Source organism: Pogona vitticeps, chromosome 4 (assembly GCF_051106095.1).
Source record: "Pogona vitticeps strain Pit_001003342236 chromosome 4, PviZW2.1, whole genome shotgun sequence".
Taxonomy (NCBI): Eukaryota; Metazoa; Chordata; class Lepidosauria; order Squamata; family Agamidae; genus Pogona; species Pogona vitticeps.
Window position 1 is genome coordinate 42,339,089 of NC_135786.1, and position 21,646 is coordinate 42,360,734.

At 40.1% G+C, this 21,646-nt stretch overlaps 1 protein-coding gene across 3 annotated transcripts in view; it reads left to right on the forward strand.

Moving 5' to 3' along the window:
• PPM1J (protein phosphatase, Mg2+/Mn2+ dependent 1J) overlaps positions 1 to 21,646 on the forward strand; it is a 43,540-nt gene that overhangs the window by 17,773 nt on the left and 4,121 nt on the right. For 2 of the 3 annotated variants that reach the window (XM_078393365.1, XM_072997185.2), the window contains exons 5-10: positions 2,467 to 2,551; positions 5,540 to 5,658; positions 6,556 to 6,619; positions 9,087 to 9,194; positions 10,264 to 10,415; positions 13,144 to 15,131. In XM_078393365.1, the coding sequence (XP_078249491.1) occupies positions 2,467 to 2,551; positions 5,540 to 5,658; positions 6,556 to 6,619; positions 9,087 to 9,194; positions 10,264 to 10,415; positions 13,144 to 13,291 (676 nt within the window). In that variant the 3' untranslated portion in view covers positions 13,292 to 15,131. Of the gene's footprint in view, positions 1 to 2,466; positions 2,552 to 5,539; positions 5,659 to 6,555; positions 6,620 to 9,086; positions 9,195 to 10,263; positions 10,416 to 13,143; positions 15,132 to 21,646 lie in introns of those variants that run through there. The other variant, XR_013545131.1, reaches the window with a different exon arrangement.

Consider the following 21,646-nt stretch of genomic DNA (forward strand, 5'->3'; position numbering starts at 1 on the left):
GAACATTTCTCTGCTACTCTTCTTTGTAGTTCTTCACTAATGACTCCCTTCTCTTAGGCATATTGAAGAAGCCCAGTGAAAAATAATGGGTGGATTACAACATAGATATAGGAAATGAATTTGCCCTGTCTCTTGCTGGTAAGAATAAGAAGCAGAGCAGAACTTGTGCTAATGGGAGCACTGAACACAGGCTTGTGGCATGTTCTAGCTGTCATGGTTTCAATGAGATGAAACTATTTCATGAAGTTAGAATCATCATTTAAAGCTACCATAGCTTTAATGAAAGCTATGAATGGCATCTGAAAGCTTTGATAGCCGAGCAAAAAATGACAACCATGAGTTCAACTAATCATCTTTTGGTGAAAAGAACCTTGTTCTGTTTCAGAGCAGCAACACTTCTCTCTCCCAATTTGTCAACAACAAAGAAGGTTGGTGGACTTATGTACTGTATATTCTATCTGACAGGAACCAGCAAGCCCCTGGTCTCTTGGATTTGGGTCCTTAGGCACTTATTACATTTGCCATGTTTCTCTTTCATGATCTCTCTGTTCTTCTCTGTTTTCTAATTTAATTTTCCTCCTCCTCTGATTCCTTTTTTTATGTCTGTGAACCAGAGCTTGGAAAAGTTACTTTCTGCAAATCCCAGAATCTCTTAGCCAGTGTGGTTAGCTTTAGCCCCCAAGGATAACTTTTCCAGTCTCTCTTCTAAATTAATTGATATTCCCCCATCCTATGTTTTTCCAGTCTCCGAGTTAAAAATAAGCAATGGCAGCTGATTCCTGAAGAGACACAATTGAATATATGGATCACTTTGAAGCAACCTATTCATGGACGTCATCCATCATTAAGAAATGTTCATGATTTGAATGAACTTGTTCTGGAGTTTCCACAGCCATAGCCTTGCTCTGTTTGCCTGAGGCTAGTCCTAATTCTAATACGTATGCAAAAAACAAACAAACAAAAAAAAAAAACCTCAGGGCTGACATGAGTGTCCCACTCTAAAGAGGAACCCATGATACCCTATTGCAGCAAAATCTGTGATGTGACGTATCTCGTTTAAAGGTTAAATTTAAACTATCATAAATTTCCCTGGTCTACAATCTACTTCATTAAATATCTTGTATGTACAGGGAATTCTGTCATGCAAAGGAACAATTGTTACATATGTCTGTGCTGAAAATACTTTCCTCCTTGCCTGCCTTCATGTGTTCCTCTATGCTTGGCACTTTGCATAGACTGTGAACAGTACTGGGATAGGATGTGGCAGACATGGATTCATACATTTATGGCTCTGAGCAACTAATTGCTCTCAGCCCATATTTCCTTATCAGGGTGCTTTGGAAATAGAATAAAGAGCCACTATAATCAGCCCCACTTGAGTCTTTGAGATAGGGCAAGAAGGAAGGCAAAGACCAGGCTTTTTCTTAGTGACTGGCTGTTTGAGAGGGTTTTTCAGAATGGATTGTTCTGCTTTATTGCTTTTAAATCTGTTTTCGGTGCTGACTTTATTTACCATTTTTAATATAATACTTGATTAATTCTTGTTTAATATTTGTATACTTATTATTTTTTCATTTTAAAATACTGTCCTTTTAATGATGCAAGGTGCCTCGGGTCATTTGAAGGAGAAAAGTGGAGTAAAAATATTTTAAATAAATAATAAATTCAAAAAACATTGGTGAAGATCCAGTCATGCAGTTATGCTACAAATATAAAAGTACAGTACATGGCTGTTTATTCAGGCCTTCCCTCCAGCCAACTCTTGATTTTTTCTTACTTTTCCTTTTTATTTTTACTGCTGTTCTTGTTTTATTATTATGTATTTGTCTATGTTTTATTATTTGATTTTATATTTGGAAGCCGCCTAGAGTGGTCCGCTGGGCCAGATAGGCGGGGTATAAATTAAATAAATAAATAAAATAAAAACAGTATACTTCTTCCATCAGTGGGACGAGCGGAGGTGAGGCCATACCTGGAGAGCTGGAAGCCCCACATAGTAATTTTCTGGACAGCACAGAGGGCTGAAGAAGTTGGGGTGGGAGGAAATTCTCTTGTGCTAGCGGATGCCTCCTGTCAGAATGCTGGGTTTAGGCCAATCAAAACTGAACAAGATGCATTCAGGTGAAAACATTTTCCATACATCTTTGTGATAGAAAGAAGAATTTAAGTCCATGAGGGAGATTTTGATTGGTTTTTGGGCTGTTTCAGAATGTGAAATACCAAATGTCATGAACCTTTGCATTGTCTCCTCCTGCAAAAAAAGCCAATGTTTACCTCCTTGGGGAAAGAGACCACTTGCTAGGTGACACTGCCTTCTTTGATTCCTTTGCCTTCCCACATATTTGTGGTCCCCAGCTGAACGCTGTGCCCGTTTGCTCTCTTATGTGTCTGCTCCTTGTCCTTCCTTTGCTGTCTCTTTTCTCTCACACACTCTCTCTAATGCCATCATTCCATGTTTCATTGCAGGGCCATTGTCATCCGTAATGGGGAAATCATTCCAATGTCCAGGGAGTTTACTCCAGAGACAGAAAGGCAAAGGCTGCAGTTTTTAGTAAGAAAGATGTATTTTTCTTCCTATCTGATGTGTTTTTAATTCAACACGACTGTCACCACTTTCATCACTTAGCAATGCTGGCCAGCTCTTCCTGGAACACTCTTGAGAACTAGATTCTGTAATAAGAGTGACTGTAAATGCTTCTGTTGTTGATCGGAGAAGACAACTGCCTGCAGGCACAGCTGGATAAAACACAGTTTTCTAGGCAGACTTAAGCAAGAAACCACTGAAATGGCCCAGCAAGTTCCAGGAGCATTGTACATTGCTCTTATATTTCTTGAACAGTATCTCCCTCTTCCCCCTGTGGGCTATATGACAAACTGCCTTTGAAAATAAGGGAATTTGTAATAAGGGTGACTCTCTGGTCCAAAGGAAAAGCAGGAAACTGCAAGGATCCAGGTGCTAATATCTCTCAGTATGTCTTAAAATCTTCTGAAAACTAGTATAGGTCATGTAAGCTATGCTGTGATTCTTGGAAATTAGATTTGTTATCCTAACATATGCTGAAGATTCTGGCTAACTAACAGCACTTTGAGATTAAGCAGGTTTAAAAGAGTGTATAAAATGTATAATAGATTCTGATGAGATAATAGACTCTGAATAGAGCATGGCTGCCTGAATATATAGACATTTTGTCAATTAATTACTTTATGGATTTTCCAGTAAATCTGAGGATCTAGCAATTGTCCAGATACAATAGTTAACACATTTCATCTTTTCCAGCCTCTGGACTCATCAATCATTCTCCCCAACTGCCTTGGAAAAACTGCTTTATGTTCCACAATTTAATTAGCTCTAAGGGTTGAAACAGAGTCTAGAAATTAGGCATGTACAGCTTTGTGGTTTTTGGACTACATTTCCCAAGATTCTCTGCTGCCTGGGGAGGATCTTGGAGATGTATTCCAAAAACACAAGTATCCACTTTTCTCCTAGAAATGCTCCTTCCGAGACTGTGACTCCCAGAATCCTTCAGTTAACATGACTATGCTGACTTGAGGGGGGGGTGGATTTGAGAACTATTGTCCAAAAACAACTTTTCCAAGCTTTGAGAGGGAAGACCAGTGAGGACCAGTGTATCAGATGCATGTATTTTAAAGTGAAACAGCTACATTTTCAAGAAAAAAAATAAACTTTAGAGGAAAGGAAGAAGTTTGAAGCAGAGCGGTGGTAGAGGAGAGAGGGTTAAACTCTTTCCTTGCTCAAAAACTTTTCCCCGAATCTTTACTTTTCCCTGAGGATAACAAATGTGTGTCACTAAGATAAACAACCTCTCTTACACACACAAATACTTGCACACTACTCTGTCAGTGTGAAAGCTGTTTTTACCTAGAAATAGCAACTGTTGAGCTTTTGTTACATTCATCTTTTAGCATAGTGTGAGTTATAGTTTAAGGCATAGTGGAGGAAGAAGGAGATCCTGTGAGACACATTATGAGAATCCCAAGTGTGAATGAGCTGCAGTGTTTCTGGCCCTTGTTTCCTGGCTCAAAACACACCTTCCTGGCAAAGCACCAAAGGGAATCTGATCTGCTGTTCTCCTCTATGCCTTGGGAAAGGAGGAAATTGCGCTGAGTAACAGAATCTCTTCAGTTGGCTGTGGTAATGAAACTGAGCACTCAGAAAACTAATCTTGTACTTCCCCCACCAATTTCAAGGCGTTTGCTTTGAGACAAAACCCTTTTATAGCTTAAGCTCTTTGCTGTAAGTGCCAGAGTGATGATTCTTTGCCAATGTGATAGGTGATTGCTGCTCTTTCACATGCATTCTAGAAGACAACCCCAAGCACAGGATTGGGTCTGTGGATCTCCCATCTGTGTTTCTTTCTACCATGTCTCAACTCCTACTGTAATAAGGGTGCCTCCTGAGATTACTCAGTGTGCATTATTAATTACATCCTTTAAACTAGAGTGTGAAGTGGACAAAAATGCAACATTTCACACCCTTTCAATACATGTTTGATGGGTCCAGCATTGCCCAGAGCTTTTTTTAGCTGTGGGCCCCATTGTCCTCAGGCTTTCCTGGTTACTGATACTTCCTTCTGAGTTTGCATTGCTGGTTTCTGTGCTGAGGTTTTGCATGGTGAGTAATTACCTTTCTTTGGGGTATCCCTGCACGGCATAGTTTCTCTGAATTACTCAAGCCTAATTAAAATTACTTAGACCAAGAAGACAGAGAAAGCCTCTTCCTCTGGTAGAGTGAAAGAGAAGACAAATCTTAAAGCTACCTTTGCAATACAGATCTTTGATTTCCATTTCTTCTATTTGTGTTGGTTGGGGTGGGCACGGGAGAGAGAATGACAAAGAATTAACTAAGTAGAAGCCAGTATTGAACTGGAAGTACTGTATAACATGACTGGGCAAATACAGTTTAGGCTGAGTTATTAGAATTTTATTGTCTGCTGTGTCAGACTTCAGTGTACAAACATCTGTCCATGCACTCCTACTTCTAAACTCCTGCATTACTTTCCCTAAAATTGTATCTTACTAGTTTCAGCTTCTGTTTCCATTTCATGTGCCATTTTGGCCTGGAAAAAGATGAATAGCCAACTTTCTCATGAGATTTGGTCTTGACTGAATGTTTCAGCTTGTACTCAGATAGGAAACTGCTTTATCCATCATCTGTTCTTTGTTAAAGTGGACAAGCACAGAAATAGCCAAGTAAAAAGTGAGATAAGAAATGCAGATGCCTTTTTACAATGGGATCCACAAACAAGCAATATAGGAACAATGCACAGATTCCAGTTTACTATGGTATTTAATCTATTGAATGTAAATTAGAGAATTTTAGCTTTTTTCCAAAGTGGCAATTTAATACATACTCTGGCTTGTTATGTTTTCAAATGCTCACCTGCTTTGGAATTTCTCTTTGTGGGGCTTCCCTTATGCTATAGGACCCATAGAAACATTCCAGACTTGGCTTGCAGTTCTTTTGGTGGGGGACACCCAAGTGTTTCTCAATGCTAAAGCTGTTGTTTTCCATTCACAGGGCTTTTTGAAACCTGAGTTACTAGGGAATGAGTTTACTCACCTTGAATTCCCTCGAAGGATTCAGCAGAAGGAACTGGGAAAGAAGATGCTATACAGGGACCAAAACATGAATGGCTGGTAACCCTTCATCTTTTTTTGTCTAGAAAACTTAGGATATCATAACAAAACAGGAATTCAAATTAAAGGAACTAGTACATGTTGTAATCAGAGCTGATCAAATTGTCTTCTCCCACTAGGTCACCCAGGAATAAGAAACACTGTTTTTCTCCTGACTGCCTTTCTGTTCTGTTATTAAGGCTGGAAAAAGATGGCCTTCTTTCATTTTCTCCCCACCCTATTTCTTTAAAAGAAGTTGCCAGTATCCTATGGCTAATCCCAACTACAGTAGACTTGTTGACTCAAAGGAATTTATGTAAGTCTTGACTTACAGCAGTTCAGCAGATGGTTCAGTGGGTTAGCTGGAATTAGCAATAGAACTAGAGAACTAGTAATAGGACACTAGCCATAGTTACTGTACCTATATTCTGTTGCTTCTGGTTTTATTTTTATTTTTTTTGTACTTCTTGCTTGATCAAAGATAACACTGGAAGAAGCAATATTTGTGTTCACATATGTGTGCAGACATGTACACCCATGTACTAAGGGAAATGACCCAAGTAGGCAGATTGAGATTTACTGGTAGAACTCTAGATGATTAGCAATTGTTTGAGCAATAGCAATAATAAAATATCTCCCTTTCCGCAACCAATTATACTGAAAAAAATTCAGATAACCAGGAGTATATTTTTGTTTATTTGGAAGCAATTCCCTATCTCAAAATTCTTATTTTTGCACTGGGCTTCATCTGATTGACCATAGGATTCTATTGAAAAACAAAGTAGATCCTATAAGCTGTCTTCATCACTAACTCAAGTGGAATGGTGCTGAACTGGATACCAATAGGCAGTTGTCTAACAAATCTAAGAGGATATGAACTGCAACAACATGCTTCATTGTGTTTTCTTTTCTATACAGGGCCTATAAAAAGATAGAAGAAGATGATCTGAAGTTTCCACTTGTGTATGGAGAGGGTAAAAAGGTGAACTCCTGAGGACACATGGAAGTATTTGAAAACTGGAGAACATTCTCCATGAGCGGAGGGAACGTGAGCTTTGAGCAGATATACACATAATACAGATAAAGTAGGGTTGAGCAACTATGGCCCACTAAATGCTGTTCAGCTTTGGTGCTGTCCACCTGACCCAGCATAGCCAAGGGAGAAGGCTAACAGAAGTTGCAGTGTAATAATATCTGGAGGGCCACATGTTCCCCATTCCTGAAATAAAGTTTCAGTCTGGAATGTTGGGATCTGAAGCACATATTCTGAAGCTAGATTCAGGTAAAATATATTCTATGGATATGCCTGTACTATGCAATTTTCTTCAGTTGTTTGTTTGGTGTGGCTATTGTACCAAGGGTGAGCAATATGCAGTCCTAAATCAATAGTCTGATTTTCAAAAATCTAATGTGAGCAATCATTTCTGACCTCTGGCAAGTGCCTACACCGGCAACACACCAGGCAGAGAAGAAAAGGGAGTGATTAAACTAGGAGGGAGAGAAACCAAGGGTAGTCTTCGCTTTGGGTTCTACCCCATTTGTGGCTGATTTTGATCCATCAAAATATAACTTGGAAAAGTTAATTTTGTAACTACAGCTCTCAGAATCTCTCAGCCAATGCTGCCAGCTGTGATGCATTATGCTGTGATGCTTTTACTCCAGTTTATTTGATAACTAATGGTTTATTAAGTACACACTGCTTTTTAATGCTGCACACTGCTAGGGGAACAAAGACGCATTGGGCTAAGATTTTGGTATCAAGAAGAGGTAGTATGGATACTTTGCTGTCACACCCAAATTTTCCAATGTGACTGAGACCTGTGTTCTACAGTTCATTCAATTTCCTCATTCTTCTCTTCTCATCTACTCATATACTTAGGTGTATAGTTTGGAAAAAAAAGTTGTACAAGAACGTGCACTGTTTGTGCTCTTTTTATTTTTTTAATACAAATATTTATTCTAAAGGCAGAGAATAGTAATTGGAAGAGGAACTGTAATGTGCACAGAAAAACATTCCAGACTGGCACAAATTCTGGAAGTGTGCCATGCAGAATAAATGGTGACCAAATTACATAGGGAAACCCAAAATCTATTGAGTATATTGGTATCAACCTTGAGGGAGAACTTTCTCTGAAAGCTTAAAATGTTTTATCTTTTGGTTTTGAGTATGCCAGAGTGATTAGAACTTATTTCAGGCTTCTGCTTGATTCACAGCCTATTTTACTCTTTTGTTCAAATTAGGTGTTCACACAGAGATCGTGAATTGTTTCAATGCCAGTGTCTACATTGGTCCCTCAATCCAATGTAGTTTGATTAACACCACAGCCCATGGCCCCCTTCTGTTGATCTTGCCCTCTGCCAATCCCTGACTCTTCCTGTTATGGTCATTGTAAAGCTGGTGGGCTGTTTAAACTGCTGTGCAGCATGAGGGGAATGGGACGGTTTTCCAAAGTTCTTGTTAAAAAAAAAAACCTTCAGGGGAATCTCACTCAGTTAGTGCTGAGTTAGTGCTAGTCACAAAGAGAAAGGTATTAAGAACAGGTATATATGATGGGCTATGCCTCTAGGATACAAAGAAAATTCTTCAGGGCAACTAGGGAGAAAGATTGTAGTGAAGGGTGTTTCCATTGTCCAAAACACCATACTCAGCTTAGTCTATACCACCTACATATCACCCACAGTCATACTCCCCACCCCATCCTTTTGGAGAATTAAATGACCCATCACACAGAGAAAACACAATTCAAATCACTCTGGATTTTAAAAAGAAGCCCCTAGTGATGGGGGGAAATCCTCTGCATCTGAAGCAAAACAACAACAACAAAAAACCCAGGCTGATTTGCATTGGTCTTTGTGTCATGTGATCAGTTGTTAAAAGTTTGAATTAATCTGTTCTACATCTGCAGCAAATTCCACTCAGTTTGCCAGTGTAGTTGCAGCCGCAGTTACACAAACACATTTATTCATTGTCACTAGACGTGGGAGCTTCGTATTCATATCCCAGGGAATACAAATATGAAGCTTGGCACCACAGGTGCCATGGTGGTCCATTCTCCCCCCACATACTCACCAGAACCAGCCTGTCCAGTCACTGGGCTCTTTGCAGCGGGCACCTCTGACAGCTGTAACATCACACCAATTGCGATTGCTTCTCCCCTCAGACGACTGCTTAGCAACTGAGCATGGAGACTTATCTTTTCACTTCCTTGCTGGATCAGTTGGTTGTGAGGAGAGGCAGAGCAGTGCTGACAGGAGTATGTCCACAATTGGTGCCCGGTGAGTGGACCAGGCTGGTTCTGGGAGGGGCAGGAATGGACTGTCTTGGCACCTGTGGTGCCATGTTTTGTATTTGTATCCCCCAGGATACGAATGCAAAGCTCCCATGCCTAATTATCACAATATTACTGTTCATTTAAAATATGTGTTTTCAGCTTTCACTCTCCTTCTAGGCGAGAATGATGGCAACCATTGGGGTGACTCGAGGCTTGGGAGACCATGATCTCAAGGTCTACAGCTCCAACATCCACATCAAACCTTTCTTGTCCTGCATCCCAGAGGTACGTGTATCAGAAAACACGCTTCTGGTTCCTTGGAATAAAATACAGTGGTGCCTTGCTTGACGAAGATAATTTGTTCCGTTGAAATTGCTGTTAAGCGAAATCCTTGTCAAGCAAAACGAAAAAGCCCATTGAAATGCATTGATACGGGTTCAATGCTTTCCAATGGGCTAAATACCTCAGCGTCCAGCGAAGATCCTCCATACGGCAGCCATTTACAGTGCCTTAAAGTGAGGAATCCGTCCTGAAAACACAGCAGGGAGCCATTTTGCACAGTGGGCAGCCATTTTAGAGCCGCCGATCAGTTGTTTCAAAATTGTCATTTAGCGAAAAATCGGTTCCTGAAGCAGGAAACCGATCATCGTTAAGCAAATTTTTACCATTAAAACATCATTTTGCGATTGCAAAAGCGATCGCAAAAACTTTATCGTCAAGCAGTTTCGTCGTTTAATGAGGTAATCGTTAAGTGAGGCACCACTGTATACATATTACAGGAAAAGAATTATGGCTAGGAGAACTTGGAACTCCAGTAATGCAACTGTGTGAACCAGTACATAAGCCATGTGATGTTTTTCTCCCATCATTTAATGAGGCCACTATTAATAAATATAAAAGTAACGGAGAAGCTATATTTGCCCCAATAAGGAGTGGAAGTATCCCTCCTTAAGTAACTATTTTAATGTAGCCTAGTTTCATCTTAATTATAGTGGAAATAAAGAAATTATAAGTAACTTAAAAATTGACCATTCCCCATTAAGCAGACTGAATTGACCCCAAAAAAACTTGATGGGTTTCGCTAAAACCTTTTCACATTGGTGCCCAATCTGACTTTTTGTCTGTGTCTCTAAAAAAATGTGAATACAAAATATCAGGATCCATGACCCAAATAAACAATGCCAAAGTCTGACTCTGTTCTGGTGGAACAGCAGGCAAAAGGCTATGCTGCCTGCCATTTGGAATTGTGTAAAGAAAAAAACTATGAAACACCCCACTTCCCTGTGGATGAAAGGTTTCTTGCTGTGGGTACGCCATGTTTGCAACAAGGCTGAATCCTTCTGCTTTTCTGCAGGTCCGCATTTATGACCTCACACAGTATGAGCACTGCCCTGATGACGTGCTGGTGCTGGGTACAGATGGCCTCTGGGACGTCACCACTGATCAAGAGGTAGCCAGTGTAGTACTTGATGTTTTGATGTCCTATGAGCCCAATGACCCCTGCAGGTGAGTGTTGTGAATGACAATAGGAAGCCTTTCAGCAAATCACCTTTCCTAATATTGATTGATTGATCTATCGATCTATCTATCTAATAGAAAACAGCCTTAGGAGTCTGTAATTTTCAGCAAAGCAGTCTTTGGCCTTATTGGATTTATATCCCACCTTTCCTCCAATGAGCTCAAGGTAACATACATTGCTCTTCTTCTCCATTGTGAGATAGGACAAGCAGAGAGAGAGAGTGAGATCAGCCTGAGCTTCCCCCAGTGAGTTCCATAGCTGAGCAGGGAATTTAATCTGGATCTCCCAAGTCCCAGCCGAGCACTCTCTAATACTATATCATGATGGCTATTATATCACAGTGGGTGTTTTGGAGATTCATGACACTGGGGATCTGTGACATAGACTGGTTGGTGTGGGGTTTTCAGGCTCTTTGGCTGTGTTCTGAAGGTTGCTCTTCCTGACGTTTTGCCAGTCTCTGTGGCCGGCATCTTCAGAGGACTGGAGTAGGAAGTCTGTCCATGCTCTGTTGGATAAGGTTTTATTCTATGACATAGACTGTCATATAATAAATGGTTGCAAAGAAACAACAATAAAATAGTTTGTTCTTTATTGTTCAACAGAGAAACATGGCATATGTGCTCCTTTAAAATATATGTGTGTGTGTGTGTGTATATATATATGTATATATATGTGTATGTATGTATGTACATATGTGTGTATATGGGTATACATGTATATATGTGTATGTATATGTATATGTATACTGTATATATGTATGTATATGTATATGTATGTATGTATGTGTGTGTGTATATGTATGTATGTATGTGTGTGTATATGTATATGTATATGTATATGTGTATGTATGTATATATGTATACACACACACACATATTTCACACACACACACACACACACACACACTCAGTTTCAATGAATGCTGATGACTCTGACATCACAGGGCAGTTGATCTGTTCAGAGTTGTAGTCCAAACTATACTCTGATACAATAATGTCCAATAATATAACTGCCATGCTCCATGTTTTTATTTTTCTATGCTTTTAATTGTGTTTATTGTATTATAATTTTATCCTCACTGCACTTTATGATTTTTGATTTTCACCCCTATGTTTTAATGTTGCTATTTGCTATTTTGCTACTTTGTTGTTTTTTTGTTATTTGTTGTATGCCCAGAATGACCTTGGCTGGCAGATGGGCAGTGAATGAATGAATGAATGAATGAATGAATGAATGAATGAATGAATAAATAAATAAATAAATAAATAAATAAATAAATAAATAAATAAATAAATTAAAATAAAATAAAATAAAATAAAATAAAATAAATAAAGTGGCGAGCCAAGCTGCTGAATTAGTTTTGGGGACAGGGATCAGTACATTGGATAGTCCAAAAGGTTCCGACTAAATCCATGAGCAGATATGCTGGTCCCACAATATAAAAACCTGCTACCTTCACTGTTTAGTTCACTTACTTCAGTAGCCTTTGCGGTTGCTGCACACTTTCATGTCACAACTTCCTCCAAGAAATTCAGGCTAGTATACCTGACATTTTCTCTGTGCTATGCTCACAACAATCTCTGAGGCTCTTTTGCCTAGGATTACCTAATTAGTTTCATGGCAGTGTGAGGATGCTGTATGAATCTAGTTTTCCTTCAACCAAGATCAGCTCTGTGTCCGGTATACCACAGTAATTTCTGATGTCTTCCACTTACATGACATTTTGGTTGCCAGCTGTTTTGTTGTTTTTTCTAACTCAAAGCATACTCCAAAATGGTAAAACGGTATCATTGATTTCCTTTCTACTTCATAGTTTCACCTCCTTCAATTAAGTGTACGTCATTCTTGTTATAAGCATGGTACAATCTAAAATACATATTGAAATAGTAGTGTACCTGATCATATCTCTTGCAATTTAGATAATCTAATAATTAAGGAGACCACGGGTAGAGAAGGGGGACATTTGGGAAGCCTGACCAAGTCAGTTCTACAGCTTCTGTTTCCAGCAAAATGACTCCTGGGCAGAACATTTCACCTACAAAACAGACTTTGCTGTTACCACCCATTCTGCTTGGTTGGGTCTGGGGCAAGAAATGGTCAGATTATACAAGTAATCCTAGCATTTTCAGTGAGATGTCTGTACACCAGTGCCACAAATAAGGACAAGTGTACAAGAGTGCCAAAGAGAAGATAAAGGTTTGGAAAAGTTGCAACAGTCAAAAATACGAAAGATAAACTTAATCCGCATTCTGTACATACCAAGTACAGGTCTCACTCAGAACAGAATCCCATATAAAGAGATAGAACTAAGTATTTACTGCAGTGAAACAACAATCAGTTTTCATTGCCCAACTTTTAGACCAATCAGCCATGCAAGGCAGATTTAATTAGCCACTCACTGCCTGAGTTACTCCACAATGTTGTCCGACAACGTGCACTACTGAAACAGGTAAAATGTTCATTCCTGCATGAATGCAGCTGACTGTAGGTTACTAATTAGTGAGGCCTCAACTTTAATCTAACATTTGAGCCAATAGATAGCAGGAATAGGTGTAGTGCCTACACTTCTGTCATGGAAAATGGCAGCTTTCTCTGAAACTCTCTGAAATGCAGAACTGAACAACATAGATAGAAATGGTTTCTTCAACTGATAATTGGCTTCTTCTCCTCCTCCTCCTTATTTATTTATTTGTTTGTTTGTTTGGTCTTTTCCAGGTACACCATGGTGGCCCAGGAGTTGGTGATGAAGTCCAGAGGGGTATTGAAAGACCGTGGCTGGAGGCTGGCCAATGATAAGTTGGGCTCTGGAGATGATATATCTGTTTTTGTTATTCCCTTGGGTGGCCCAGGGAACTACACCTGAACCTTGAGTCTTGGGACACATGGTTTATATCAGACTGTAAAAAAAGAAATCTCGCAGTTCAACGGGAGGCTTTTGCTAGAACGTTTGTACTGCCTGAGTCTTCTGAAGAGGAGTAGAAAAATATAGGATTGCAGCTTTGAGCCCCTGCTTTCTTTCCACTTAATCATATTGTGTCCAGGTTGGGACATAAGACACTGTCATGGGCTATATGCCTGTTAAAACCAATGGACAAAAAACAAAGCTGTTCTTCTCAGGAAGTATTCCTGTCAGCCTTGGAGACCCATAGGAAATCCCATATTCTAAGAGCTGTATTACATTTGGCCTTATGGTCTCATGGGAAGGGGTTGGTTAGGGCCTATGTTTTTTTTCTTTTCACAACTATATGGAAACATTCTTCATATTGGTAGTAATATTGAAGTCTCCTTTATCTGCAGTTCTCTGTACCTGGAGAAAGTCTGCAACATCTTAATGTCATAGGTGAATAATCCTTCCAAAGAGGCAATTCAAGTTCCCTTCGCCAGATGCCAAGGACACTTCAACCTTCCTAATGACAATGGTGCCTAACTTGCCTAGAATATGCTGCACTGCTCCAGCAATCAATCCTTTATGCTAATTACTAAAATATCATGTAGTAAGCGATGATGATTAGTTGGTTACCATCCGCCAGGCAGCATATGGAACTTTCATTCCAAGCCAACCACTGCAAATGTAGAGTGAATGCAGAGTATTTTTATTACTTTTGTCAGGGATTTCACACAGTACTCTTGGATATTGCTGCAACTTATCCAGGTGTGCTTCTTCTTTGTAGATCCTGCTCTTAATGGCAAGGGAAAGGTACAAGAGAGTCCTGCTGCAGAAAATGTAACCGGGGGAAGTCCACCTTTGCCAGGTGGCATGAAAAAATAAACACAGAGGATGGGACACATCATGTTGGTTGGCTAAATGACTAGCCTTTAAGTAACAAGATCTAGATATCTACCACAATATATGAAGTGGCATATGATGTGCACAGAAGGCAGGTGAGGACAGAATCATAGAATAGTTTGTGTACCAAATCTATTCACTTGTTGCCTTTATGAAAAAGGCATGTGTTTCTACCTCAGGAACCCAGAGCACTGGGATATTTGCTCAGTAAATTTTAAAGGTGTTCAAAAGGGTGATGAGATGGGGAGCCAAAATTTATCATGGAAATCTGATGTTCTGTACTGTGAAACTGAGAGTATAGCTCTGTCCTGGTGAGCTCTCAGCTTCAATCTGGTGCTTGCAATGCAGCTGTGAGCAACCGATTATTAAAATGGGGTTTCAAGAACAAAATAATTATAAGCTTACAGAAAATAGCTGCCACCCATGTAGAAACTCTAAGCACAGTCTCTTCAGCTGTGCAGAATACGTTATTAGGTTGGAAGCTGTGCTCATTTATTTGGGAGTAAGGCTAAGTGTTACCCTGTTTAAATCTGAGACTTGTTTCTAAGTAGGCATCAGATTGCTTTGCTAGTTTACAATCCTATGCATATTTACACAGAAGGAAGCCCTTTGAACTTAGTGGAGCTTCTCAGTAAACATGAATAGAATTGCACAATTAGACATTTCCCCATTATACAAAGGCCTATCCAGGAAGTTTGGATTTACATGTTATGAATGAAAACAGAAGAAAGAACCAAGTGAAGGACAGTGGCTATAAGTTGCCATCACAAAGTAAAAATTGTTTAGGACTCTTGCATTGTCGGCAGACACATTGGTATCGATCGTTTTGTCCTGCTATTACTTTCTGGTGAATGTGATATGTATCTTGTCACCAGTGAGTGATGAATAAATTGAATGGATCTCTTGGGAACCACAAGGAAGGAGATGGGTTTTTAATTCAGTAAAATGTCTGTGTGAGAAGAAAGAGCAACATCCCAAAAGCACATCAAACTCCTTGACTCAGACAACAAACTTGATAGCATTGGTAATGGAGGGTGACATAATTTAATGAAATATTGGTTGAGTTAATAACCCCTTGTTAATAACAGATACCTCTAGGTCAACTAGAGCACTGGTTCTTAACCTTTGTTACTCAGATGTTTTTGGACTGCAACTCCCAGAAGCCTTCACCATCAGCTCTGCTGGCTGAGGTTTCTGGGAGTTGCAGTTCAAAAACACCTGAGTAACAAAGGTTAAGAACCACGAGGACTCTGATATCAAATTTAAAATTGAGAAAGAGTCATATCCCCTAAACCAGCACTTTAAAAAATCTTTCTCTCCATTTCAGTTTTATCTAGGTAAAGAGATTGCCTATCACCTCACTAAAGCAGTGGTATACTTTAATTCTACTTCTCAGTATCCCATTCTCATTGTGTTTGTAAGATCTACAAAGCATTAGTGGCCAACAGAGGGCAGCAGTGCTGTTTTTAACCTGCACTGCTTCCTTCCTTCAGTCCTTACAGTTTCTAATCTTTCCAGGAAGAATTGTTCAATTAATGCTTCCATCATCCTTTGTGGACATTTCTTCAAGTTGCTGTTTAAAATGAGAGGATCTGTTTTGGCTGGAATCCTGTTGCTTAGTTTAGAAAGAGATGTAGATTGCAACTGGAGTAAGGCCATTGAATCAATGAAATTTATAGAGGTGCTGATTCACCAAATCCCCACTGATTCAATGAGCCTACTTTAGCTGTGAAGGACTGCACTAAATAACAGGATTTCAGCCATTGAGCCCAGCATGTAATGTTAGCTGGCAAGCATTTTTCAATGGTCACATGATCTGATTTCCAGGGTGTAATGGGGACTGTAATTTTTGCAAAGGAAAATTTGATTAGGAGCCAAAACTGATTTGTGTCAATTAAGATGTGTGGAAACACCCTGGGCCACTCTGTGCCTGAGTAAATGGCACGCAGTAAGTCAAAGGCAGCCTGCTCTGTATCATTTAGGAGACAATTCCAATCTGCTCTGTTCTCGGATCCTAACATTATCTCTTGTGTCCCTGCATCCCTGATCTTATTTTAAAATCCCTTGAATGGGGCTGGGGGGAAGTGGAACATAAATATCTGTGACCCAGGGGGCAATGCTGTGCCCTAATTATGTGACCTACCAACTTGGAGCCCGAACAAAAATAATCATTCTGCAGCCTCACACAAACATTCAATCCTAATGGTGACAGTAAAGTTCAGTAAACTAAATGGAATGAGAAAACAAATAAAAAGAACTCAGAAAGGCTTTCCACATGCATGCATGCGCGCACACACGCACACACCATGCAGTAATGTCAATCTAAGCTCTCCCTAATGCCTCATTGTTTGGAGTGTCTGAGGAAATTTATTAGACAACTCAGTTGTCACTTGTTATGTGTATTATTCAGTCTTCTGTGTCACTTCTGATTTCCCTTTTCCTCAGTTCTAAATGGCAGCCATCTTTTAAATCCTGTGAATGCAAAATGGAATACAAAGGATCCATGGAGGCATTAATCTACCCCAGCTCTTTTCTTTATCTTGTAGTCACAACAGAATCACGCCAATGCTTCTCATTCATCTCATTTTTACATACTTGTCTGAAGGCAGTTCACAGCCCTAGTCCTAAGGGATAGTTGAGGCATAGTTTAGGGAAGCTTTGACTGTTTCACCAGGGACAGCAAGTTCCAGTTGAAGATTCCCTAAAGGACTATAAAGTGACAACCTGATCAGAAAATGATAAAGGTGTTCTGAAGACAAGGTGCAAGTGCCTTTCCATAAATTGAGGTGTGTAACATATGTTGCTTGGACACATGCAGCCCTCAGCCTAATGTCAAAAGCCCTCATAAGTGATCAGTTTAGCCTTCTGAAAGAACTCTCTGCCCCTTTCCTAACAGCCTGTGGGGTGTTAAGGAAGAAAGAGGCTATAAAAGGAGAGATAGCAGAGAGACAGAAAGCTGAGCTTGCCTACTTTTGCGCCAGCACATCCATCACTAATGCCTAATGTGGTATAAATGGATAGAAGTTACAGACAGACTAGGACTCAGAAGACCTAGGTTCAACATGGAAACTCACAGGGGAGCGGGGACACAGGGAAAAAAACACTGCTTAAATGTCTCACTTGCCTCTAAAGCCTTGTTAAGGTTGCTATGCATTAGATGCAACTTGTTGTCATATAACATACCTGCTATAGCTACTCCTATCATGCAGATTCTTTCCTTGTCTATAAACCAAGGCCATACATTCACAAGGGAATGTGGCCTTAAACAGAATAGAATATCCACATTCTTATCATAAGTGGACAAAAAGAATAGGGATCACTTAGACTGACAGTGTATAAAGACATTGTTTATTTTATTTATTTATTTATATATACACACCCCGCCCATCTAGTCAATTGACTACTTTGTAGTAGTCAATTGTCAATTGACAATTGTTACAGCAGTTAATGAAGATTGTCTGGATGCAGTCTGGAATCATGGGTACACACCAAAGCTTAATTTTGTATTTTGGCATATCAGTGTTGTCATGTCAAATTCTGAACATGGTAGTAGTCACTGAGCACATAATACTGTCATCTGAATAAGTAGTTATGCATCAGAAGTGCCAATTTGTGCAACTAACTGGATACATCAACCGTCGCGAGAAGCTTGTCCAGGCTAGCTGCTGTTAAACTGAAGCAGCATGGTTCACCAAGGATATCTGGAATGCTGTCTGCAAAGAGCTGGGGGAGGGGGGAGGAATTATTTCCATGGCTTTTTACTATCCTAAAAATGCAGTCAGACATAAGCATCTATATTCCTCCAAGTTTGTGCTACAGAAAGTGCAATCATGTTTTCTTCTGCAAGCAACAATGTATCTATTGATGTGACTACATGAGTGTGAGGAAAAAGGGCTCACTCTCCACCTTCCTGCCCCCAAAATAACTTTCTGCTAGAAGATATTTGGATCCTGTAGCTTTGCATTTGCTATGCTATAAACTAAGTAGTTTATACTTAGTTTATAGCACAATTTACCAGGAGAATAATAATGGAAGATTGCTCTCAAGGGGACCTTCTGATTTGAGAGCATGCATTTGAAATCTATCAATAGTCTATATTAAGTTCACAAAGTAGGTTGTGATTTATAGTGGACTAGGGACTTTTATTACAATAAAGCTACTTGGCATAGACTTCACAGGTCATACCCAAGAAGCCACCTATTCTCACTGCACACTTCAGTATCACAGGATACCACGGAAAGGCCAATGCAAAACTGTTACACGGTCACTGTGGATGAGAAATGGCTAACGTGCTTTGATTTAGCTTGAATAAGAACATGCAACCTCAGCCAGCATCAGATCTGAGTTGTGTTTTTTTTACCATATGTTGAGCATAAGCAAAGTAAGAAAGTGCTTTATATATCTGAATGCTTAGACAAATAATTTGTTGAATTAGCCACTTTATCCATCACGTTTTGTTCTTGAACTTAATTGTTACAGTAACCTCATTTACAGCCAGTCTTTTGCATTGTCAATACAAAACAAAAACTGAATGAGACCAGATGCTGATTTTGATTTACGCTGATGCTAAGATAGGGTCCCAGCGGGGTAAGATCCTAACAAGCAGGTCAGGAACCTGCATAATGGCCAGGGTGCTGGGGAAAGAGAGAATATCAAAGTGGAATCAAGACTAATAATTTTTGGTAAACAGAACAAAGTCAAATCTGGACCAAACAGAAAAGTCCAGAGGCCTCTAGAGTTAAGCAGCATTCACAGTTCTACAGATAGAAATCCAGATAAGTAATTTTCAAATGGTGTTATTCAATAGTAAGACTGGAATACAATTGTATTAAGCAGCCTGCATTTTAATATGCAGAGCCTCCCAGCTGGTAAACAAATACATCATCTGATCACACAACAAAACAGATCTCTTTGTTGGGGGCTGAGGTGGAGGGTTCTGTTCTTTTTCTGCAATGACAGATGACAAAAGGCAAGTCAAAAACATAGCAAGATGAAGACTGAATTGATATTCACAATGAACATATAGGAGCAGCAAAACCTAGATATTACTCCACTTTCAACAATCAAAAGGAAGAATCAATTACAAGTTGTAGATAAAGATTGAGTGTTTTGTGGACTGCACCTAATATTCAGGTTTCGTGTGGTGAAAATGTTTATTTGGCTCATTTTTCCATTCTTTTAGGGAGTGCCTCTTATATTTTCATGCACCAGACCTTTTGTTTGTCATGAAAGGGATCACCTGTTTTCGGTCATTTCAGGTTTTCTCCCATTCAAGTTTCCTGACTCAAGTCCAAAAACCCTATTAAAAAAACTAGTGTAAAAAGCAGAGTCAAGGCAACAGAGAACTCCAAAAGAATGCAACAGTTCATGAGAAAGAAAAATCATCATCAGATTTATACAGACAGTAGTTTCTATTACTATATTCAAACAGTCCAATGGCACATTGGCACAATCACAAAGTTCACCCTTGCAGTTCATTTCCGCACACCTACAGAAGCAAAATGATTTTTTTAAATTCCAAAACTCCTAACAAAATAAATACATAGTAAATTAAGAAAATAACATTTTTTAAAAAATCACACACGGACACACACACAACTACTAGAATATGAGGCGATATTTGCAGAGTTATGAATCTCTGGTAAAATTCCTTTTCCTATTGTGTGAAATGGGGCAGGAAAGCTAAGCACCCTGTCAGTGCACTGTCCTCTTAGAAAGAAAGGAGTATGAAACTTCTACTATAGATGCAGATATGGGAATAGCTGAAAGGGGTTCACCTCCTAGGCCTGGCAATCAAGGATAGGTAGAAAGCCTGGGAAAGGCACAAGGGAGCCTGAAAGGCCAGTAGGAAGTAAATGGGAGGAAGAAAAGGCCAGAAAGACAGACAAAGAGAAGGACAGAAAAGCAGAAGGAAGAAAAGAGGTGTGAGGAAGAACCACTCAGATCCACTGGAGAAAGTGGGGTGTTTCCAACACCACCTGGGGAAAAGAAGGTGATAGAGAAGAAAGGGAACCCTCTCTGGAGCTACCTCAAGGGTAGGAATGGTAACCACAAAGGATCCATGGGCATGGGAAATGGTGAAATTGAAAGTTCATAGAGAAAAGACAGGAAGGCAGAGACAACCCCAACCCCCTCAAAAGCCTTTTTTTGGGGGGTGGGGAGGGACGGGTATGTAGAAGGTTGGAGGAAGAGCCAGAAGGCTTATACCAAAAGGGACCTGGGAGAAGAGAATGGCCTACAGCCCAGGAGAGGGAACAAAAAGACACTACTTGCCAGGAGGCAATGGGGATAATGGGGAGAAAGGGGGGAATCAGCTGTGCAAGGGAACCCTGCTGCAGCACCCTATGTATGATCTGACAAACACCCTGCTGCCAGACTCTGGAAAATGAGGGAACTGGAGAGAGACTCCCTGTCAAAGATTAAGACGTGGATAATTCAAGGAAATACTGTGTTACAACCCAAAGGGGTCAAAACAGTGTGTGTGGGGGGGGGGGGAGAGGGAGACTGTGCAGTCTCTCTCTCTAAATAAACAAACAAATATTGTATGCTTGATGGCAGCAATTTTCAGGCATTACAGAGTTCCCTCCTCTATGTCACAGCTCCAAAAGGCTACCCCAGGATGAAAAGCACTTCTAGCACCCCAAGAGTCTGGTGTAGGGGGAAACAGGAAAAATTTAAATTTCCCCCAGAGGCAGGAGCCTATGATGTCAACACAGTCCTCCAGCACAAATTTGCACAATAGGATTCTGGCCAATAATAATGTGGAACAGGGAGACAGAGCTACTTTTAGGAGTAGAGCAATGATGACTGAAGCCTCTGTGCTGCAAAGTCAGAAGACCCGCAGTCGTAAGATCGAATCCACGCGACATAGTGAGCCCCGGTCACTTGTCCCAGCTCCCGACAACCTAGCAGTTCGAAAGCATGCAAAATGCAAAAATGCGAGTAGATAAATAGGTACCACCTTGGTGGGAAGGTAAACGTCGTTCCATGTCTAGTCACGTTGGCCTTGTGACCAAAGAGGATTGTCTGTGGACAAACACTAGCTCTATGGGTTGGAAATGGAGATGAGCACTGCCCCCTAGAGTCAGACACAACTGGGAACCTTTACCTTTACCTTTATCACAAAGATTACACAACAAATTCTTCTTTGGAAATAATGTTCCAAGTTCTGCTCAGGACAGTACTATCAGCTGTAAAACACTCACACAGGGTTTCTACTCTCCTTCAGGATATAAAGCCTGCTTATGCTTTTTTCCCATAATTATGGTAAACTAGGTTTTTAGTTTGAACAATAATATATGGCCACAGAACCCCAATTTCACAGACCTTTATTCTTAGCTGGAGCTGATACAGGCAGAATGAAAGGGAATGCTGTTCCTCACCTTGACAACACCTTCCCTCTTTACCCCTCTTTACTTTCCATTTGATGGG